The sequence below is a fragment of the Eptatretus burgeri genome, chromosome 5, assembly GCF_056783735.1.
Source record: "Eptatretus burgeri isolate ZD-2024b chromosome 5, Ebu_testis_v1, whole genome shotgun sequence".
Taxonomy (NCBI): Eukaryota; Metazoa; Chordata; class Myxini; order Myxiniformes; family Myxinidae; genus Eptatretus; species Eptatretus burgeri.
In genome coordinates, this window is record NC_140965.1 from 107,422,477 (window position 1) to 107,430,325 (window position 7,849).

The 7,849-nt window shown below is 40.3% G+C and overlaps 1 protein-coding gene across 2 annotated transcripts in view; it reads left to right on the forward strand.

Moving 5' to 3' along the window:
• Window positions 1-7,467, forward strand: part of COP1 (COP1 E3 ubiquitin ligase) — a 72,837-nt gene extending 65,370 nt beyond the window's left edge. For both annotated transcript variants that reach the window (XM_085883286.1, XM_085883288.1), the window contains 2 exons: window positions 2,466-2,510; window positions 6,236-7,467. In XM_085883286.1, coding sequence (XP_085739412.1) covers window positions 2,466-2,510; window positions 6,236-6,253 — 63 coding nt within the window. In that variant the 3' untranslated portion in view covers window positions 6,254-7,467. The remainder of the gene's footprint in view (window positions 1-2,465; window positions 2,511-6,235) is intronic.
• Window positions 7,468-7,849: the final 382 nt, after the last annotated feature.

Here is a 7,849-nt window from a genome sequence, read left to right on the forward strand (position 1 = left end):
CACACACCACACACAACACACACGACTTGGTGCGCCCAAAGAGAAGGCACCACCTCGACGATGACAAAAAGCCCCCAACAACAACTCTTTACTTGGCATCCTGCGCGCCCTTATATCCCCCAGTTGCAACAACTCGCTCCTCCCCGTTTATTGCTCCGCCCTCCCTTCCAGCTCCTGCAGGAAGCTTCCAGAAAAGGGGCGCGCCTCGCGGGGGCTGAGAGAATCATTCTTGGCACAGGTCCAGGGAGATTCATTCCCCCAAAATCAGGCCCCTCCGTCACATGACTTTTGACCTTTGACCCACATCGCACTTCCCCCACACCAAAGCGCGGGGAAAACAGGCGGGAATAACAAGGCGGGAGAATCGGGCGGTAAAATCCGTGCACCATCGGAACTCCTCTGGTTTCCTTCACTTTATAGAGACGGTTTACATGAGCAGAGAGGGTTGCGATGTGTTTTGTGGAGAAGGGGATCGACAGTTGGCGAACCGGGGAAGGCGGTTAGATGATGGGCGTAATTGTGGTTGGCGTTTGGTTATTTGGGAGCGATGTTGGTTGTTGTAATGGTGGTTGAGATGTGGTTGGTCCAAAATAACGATAGGAAAAGAAAAACACTATCTCAAAGGATCACAGCCCTGTTACACAAATAATTGCCATTAAGCAACGGTGGGGAAATCTAACTGAATACAGATTTATCGATCAAACTGAACTACAGACCTTTATGGTGTTCTGCAAATTTCCACAGCCGTAACTATATATATATATATATATATATATATATATATATATATATATATATATATATATATATATATATATATATATATATATATATATATATATATATATATATATATATATATATATATATATGTATATGTAGATGTGTGTATGTATATATATATATATATATATATATATATATATATATATATATATATATATATATGTATGTATGTATGTATGTATAGATAGATAGATATTTCTATAGATATTTTATATATACATATATATATATATCGCGGCGTATTACGTGATCTCGTCCGTCCGTCTGTCCGCACTCAAACTCCCAAAGTTTTCAACTTTCACATTTCATATTTGGTACATAGGTGCAGACTGTGGAGATGGTGTGTCGCGGCATATGTTCGTCATCTGAAGTGGTTGCCATGGCAACCAGGATGCTGTTTCCATGTCGTAGCACAATTCTGTATATACCTTCTTGTTCTGGCGTATATTGTGCTCACTTGAGCTCTTGTTGAGATATTGTGCTCCACATCGTTTTGGCCCCTTCTCTGAATGGTGAAGAATCTCTTGATTCTTGGATCCGGATCTGGATTTTCACCAAAATTGGCCTTTACACACACCCAATCTGTCAACCAAATTTTGTCCGGATCCATCTAACTTTTGTGATATCCTGCTCACAAACAGACTGATGAAAACGTAACCTCCGTCCGTCTTTGGTGCTCGAGGTTATGCTGTTCTCATTTGGTTTATTACTATACTTGAGTTATTGGTTTTTAATCGGGACAAAGCATTTTCCGCTCACACAGGGCTCAAAACGATTCGGCTCCACAATTCGCCTGAAAGCGTTTCAATCAGTAATTTTGTCTCCGATAGTTTCTTCAAAATCTCACTTATCATTTTAAACATTCTGAGAACCATCAGAGTTGTTGATGATGGTGGAATCGGTATCTGAATCCGGGCTCAACATGCACTGTTTCTCTATGTAAAGCTGCAGTTGGGATCAATATGGCTCCAGGGTGTGACCTGACTGGTGAAATCGAAAGTCGCCACTCTCGTGGTTTTTTTTTTCGACACTTTGTGATTGGCAAATAAAATTCAAATGTTTTTTTTTTCCCCCCTTCGAATTAGACCGTGATTAATTATTCTCAGTGGTTTTCATAAAAATAAAAATTTCCGTTTGGATCCCCTTTAACTCAAGTGAAGTTTGTCGGCAAACTGGAATACACACGTTGGCAGCCAAGCTGTACCAACTGGGAGAAACTGGGCCATTGAACGGGACTTCTCCATGTCCATGTTTTATCCAGCTTCTCCAAAAAGGAAAAATTGGGAGATCTCTGTCTGTGTCATACGAAAGGCTTCATGACCCGGCTCGTTCCTCTTCCTACAATTGTGCAAACGGCCCGTGGAGGGCATGTTTTAAATATATTTCAACTTGGAACGATCTTTATTATCTCAGGTTTTTGTTTCCAAAGCTTACTTATTGTTGGGATTATTTTTGTTTTGTTAACCAAGTTAATTCATTGACGGTTGGGAGCGTAGGTGTGGCCTGATGCCATTATCTCGTATCGGTAACATACGCACTTTTTGAGATCTGTTTCAAGGTCTTCAGTCTGTATTCATCCTCCCCTGCAGGCTCCCCTTGCCCCTCCCATTGTTGTGGATGTTCTATTTTGTCTTGACATCACCTGTGCTCAAATGTGGTTTATTTAATTCTCACCACAGGAATCCAACATACTAGTTGCAGCAAACAGCCAAGGCACAATCAAGGCAAGTAAAAAATAACCAACAAAGACTAAAACATTGCCATTGTCTATGCTTTTGGTGTGTGGTAACCCTTGCCCATAATATCATGGATTAAAAGCTCAATCAATCCAGTTTGTGCTGTTTGCTTGAAAAATGCTGTATTCGTGTATTTATGGAGGTTTAAAGGGTTTGTTTGTTTTTTTTTTACATAATTTTTTTATCTTTAATTGTTTTTGCTGATGTGTAATGTCATATGAGCCAATGGATTATATTTGTGTGCCTTAAGTGCATCATGGGATTTTTCAGGGTCATATGTATCTTGTGCATATTCTGTTTTATTCCTTTGCGTATCACAAAGCTCAAACCACAACCAGATTTTTTTTCTTCTTCTTATACTTCTACTTCTTCTCCTTATTCTTATTCTACTTCTACTTCTTCTCCTTCTTATACTACTTCTTCTCTACTTCTTTTACTTCTACTTCTTCTCCTTATTAGGTCATCTCTACCGAGATGACCTAATAAAGCCGGACCAAATGTACGTCCGTCAGCAATTTTTCTTTCCGATCTTGATGAAACTTAGTATGTGGGTAGAGGTCGATGAGTGTTGCACAGCGATATAACTTTTGTCCGGGTTCAAGGTCAGTGACGAGGTCACGTAAGTTATAAGAATCGCCATTTTCAAAACCTATCTTGTCTGCCATTTTACAAGATATTCAGGAACTGTTTATTGATTATAATAGTAAAAAATATCTTTTATCTAACCGGACAGATTTTTGAATTTCCTTCCCGTTTAATCGTCACGTGATCTGGAAGATGGCCAAAAACGCCGATGCGATTCGCAAAGAAGGAAGGAGAAATGAAATATAAATATAAAACACATTTTTAGCCTTTTATATTTATACATTTTTCCGCCGAAGGTGCAAAAGTTTCAAAACCTGAAATGTCAACATCGGCATTTATTTTCAAAATATAATTTAGTGCGCGCGCGCCAAAATGCCGAGTCATCTTTAACCAAACTGCGTCGTAGAACTGCACAGTCGTCCGGTCATGGCGTCTGAGCAGTGGCCAGCGTGGTTCAGATTGACTGTGGTTTCTGGGGCGAAGGTGATTGTTAAGAAGTATGTCGGCGGTATAAATTTGAGTGACTGTATTGGTGATTTAATCACGCAACATCTTGACAACGAATATTCTGGCCGAACGATTGCATCAATTCAGTGCATCAGCAGGGATAATTCGCAGGCTCCTCTCGATCGTGCCGATATCTAACATAATCACCGGCGGACATAGGGCTGCAGGCTGTGGAGCGAGGCCACGGATCCCGGATGAGGGGATAAGTGATAAATTATGCTACATGCTTCGGGCTTTCTGATTAATATATCAATGAGTACATTCCATAATTAATAAATTAATAATTAATGAATCTGGCATACAAAATGTTTTTTCATACCTGACATGTTACTTAGTGCAGTGTCACGAAACTTCTGTGGAATTAATAATTAATGGATTTGCTTGCTCTAACAATTTTTCAAACCTCAATATCTCTATAAATACTTGACCAATTTTCATTCTGAAAGTTGCATTATAATCAGTGAAGAATAATCTTCAGGATTATCATAATCTCCGAGAGCTATGCCTATTTTTTCGTTTTTTTTTCTACCAAGTGAAGTGTCCCCAGAGTGGATGGACCGGAAAACCACGTATTGTACTTACTGGTGATTCTGATGTGTTAATCCGGGTACTAAATGAACAATACATATTTATTAATTATGTTATTAGTCGTATTATCCTCGTGTATCTCTGTGAACTATTTCAATCTAAACGGTTAGTTTGGACTGTTTCGCGGTTACCTGAACTGAACATTGAGAAGTTGTGGTATTATAGAGATGACCGTCACCCCCACACGGGGGTAATTTTTCTACTTCTACTTCTACTTCTTCTTCTGCTTCTTCTTCCACTTCTTCTTCTACAACTTCTTCTTCTTCTTCTTCTTCTACTTCTTCTACTTCTTTGAAGTGGAGTGGCAGATTGCTTTTGAACAGTGCCAGAATATGATCCATGGTCATCAGGTTTTGCATGTATGGTACATCGGTTAACATTTGCAGAAGTAAACTTGCAGAATTACAGTAAAATTGTCTGGCAGGATGGCCTAGAAGTATGCACATGCACATCTGAGCCATGTAGCCTGGGTTTGAATCTTGGCCAAGCAATGATTTGTCATCCTAATTTCTCAAAGGCAGGGGTGGGGGGAAGCAATGTGTGTGCTTTCCCTTGGCTGGACGTTAAACTGGGGTCATTAGTTGTCCCTTCTGTTGTCATTAGTTGTGGACATTGACAATCCCACGGTGTCCTTCACAAACAGTAGGGGTGCATTCTGAAATTGTGGAAGGGAAAGCGATGTTGATCGATCATAACAGCCAGTATGACAGAAACACCGCTACAATGCAGTCTGTAAAGAACTGTCGTTTCAATATGAAATTGCAGATGTTTTCAGACAAGTTTGACCTTGTGCCCCTCTCCCCCGAAGCCTGATGTTGACGTAACGGTTAAAGTGACTGGTTTAAGATCTTGGGGTTCTAAGGTTGGACCCCTGTCGTACAGTTTATATAACACGAGGTGGGTTGACTCAGCCTGTCATTCTTCCAAGGTCCGTAAAATGTGTCCCGGCTTACTCGGAAGAATGAGCCATTCCAGTATCTTTTGATGACTGAGTGGTGACCCGTTCAGGATTGTGCCCCCGAGTCGAGGAAAAACTGCACCTCTAACCCTTTGTGTCATGAGGATGTGAAAGGAGTTGCTCTCCTCCTCTTACCCCCCCCACTCTCCCCTCCCCCGCCTCACCAATTTTATTTTGCTTCTAACCAGATTATATTTACCCTCGCCGGAGGAGAAGGTATTGCATTTGGGTCCATTTGTTTGTCTCTGTCCACACAGGACTTTAGTGTTTTTCTCTGCAACCGCTTGTCGGATTGAGACTAAATTTTCATCATCGGTGCAACTACTCATGGAGAATGTTGTCATGATAATTGACATCATAGGTCACGTGATGTGGCAGCCATGTTGGAAAAACTTTGTAACTGTGTGAAACTGCACCAAGGAAAAAATTGAAACTTGGCACACAGCAAGTCCTTCTCATGGGGAATGGATGATTTTTATTTTTATTTTTAATGATGTCATAGGTGTCTTCGTTATGACATCATAATTGCATATGTAGAACGCTACATCCGATCATTATGAAAAAAAAAAATTGGGTCATCTCGGGATAAATTGGTTCACAGAAAAATGATGTCATCAGTCACGTGATTTGGCAGCCATATTGTTTAAAAATGATAACAATAGTAAACTTCAAAAATCTTCTCTGAATTGGCTGAACAGATCGAGTCGAAACGTTACACAAATGTTCCACAAGCCTTGGGGATACCAGGGTATTCATGAATAATTAAGACATTTGGTCTGGTAGCCATATTGGATTTTGCAAAAATGTTTGAAGAATTCTTTCTCTTGACCCACTTCATCAATCGACGTCAAACTTCAGAATTGTGATCCAATTGTGATTGGAAATATGTTTTTAATTTCAACCTGATCAGGCACATGGTCGAGCAGCCAGAATGATTTGATTTTTTTTGAATCTGGGTAACACCACCAGTATACAAACACCACACAAAATACACAACACAAAACTACACAAAACAAGTCCTGGCGAGAGTCTGCAATCTTTGGTTGCTCTCTTTTCTTGTCTTTGTTTTGTCTAGGTCCTGGAACTCGTGTGACAGTTTACATGGAGCAATGGCTTGCTTCATTCAATCAAGCGCCAGCCATCCTGAAAGGCTCCATGCACTCATGCTCTTCGTTCACTTGGTTACCATGCCATGGTGCTTTACTTCCGGTGGTAATTACATGGTGCACACCTGAAAAGCAATACCCCAAATAACTGACATTGTGCAAATGATTTTTATTTGGTGTCATGTCGCTTCAAGATACACAACACTTAAATGTGATGATGGTCTTTGAGGCAGATGTTAACGACTGATGTCTATTTCTGCCGGTGTTTGCATGACAGAGGCGCTGAAAAGCATGTACAACATGGTGCTCACCATTTGATATTCTATGATTATTTTGAACCGTCTTGAAGAACAATGAAAAAAAACAAAAAAAAACTTACCATTCCACTTTGTAATCTGCTGTCCATATTTACATTTCCCCCCCTTCCAAAATTGTGTGTGTCCGTCCGTGTGTATACGTGTGCGTGTGCGTGTGCGTGTGCGTGTGCGTGTGCGTGTGCGTGTGTGTGTGTGTGTGTGTGTGTGTGTGTGTGTGTGTGTGTGTGTGTGTGTGTGTGTGTGTGTGTGTGTGTGTGTGTGTGTGTGTGTGTGTGTGTGTGTGTGTGTCGTTTTACCTCCACAGTGGCTTTGTTTCAATTGTAAAGTGACAGTTTGAATACAAAAGTAAATTGCTGTGAATGTTTGCATTTGATGCAATAATACATTGTTCCAGTGTAGTGTTTATTCGTTTGGTTTCATGTTGATAAAGATAACGTATTTGTTGTGATTAGCTTATTTTGGTGAACTGAGCAGGAAACTAAAAGTACTAAAGTAGAAATTGCCAGAAATATTTTGCCAACAATCGCACGTATTCACGGAGAATAAATATTTAGATACTCCAGTATTTTGTCACAAACAAAAATCAGGATATTGATGTGCTTGTTCGTTCATCGTTATTATTATTATTTTTTTTGAGGATAATTAAGTACCATTTTAATGGAACCGTCATGCTGGGGTGTGGGTAGGGACAGTGGGTGGAGTTGGAGGTGTGGAGTATTATTTAAAGTTGTTTTATAGCATGAAAACAAACAGGTGGATGTTCATTATGCACTTGGTGTCGGCCCACTGAAGTTTTTGAGACTTGTTTTTGGTTCGGAGATGGTGTATTTATGTAAAATGCAATTTCAGTTGATGAACTTAAGAATAAAATTCCTCATTTTAAATTGTTTTATTTTTCTTTTCTTTTCTTTTCTTTTTTTCTTTGTTCTGAGGACATTTTAATATTCCATACATCCGAGCAATGCTGTCTGTTTATATTGGTGAAAAGAGCTGTCTGTGATATGTTAAGGCCTCAGTCACATTTGCTCTACGGCGAGGATAAGGCGGCCGTACGCCCTCTAAATTGACAAACGTGCGGCGGCCGCAGAGAAACTGAGGTGGCCGCAGGGTGGCCCTACGCCGTTTGGCTATATTTTACAGGCCGTAGTGTCGCCATGGAATGAAATCGCGGAGTTATAACTTTTTTTTCATTTCTACGCTCGCCCGAGCAATTCGACAAGCCAAGCTATGACGTCGATGTGTTCCACGTCGACCGTACATAGGGCG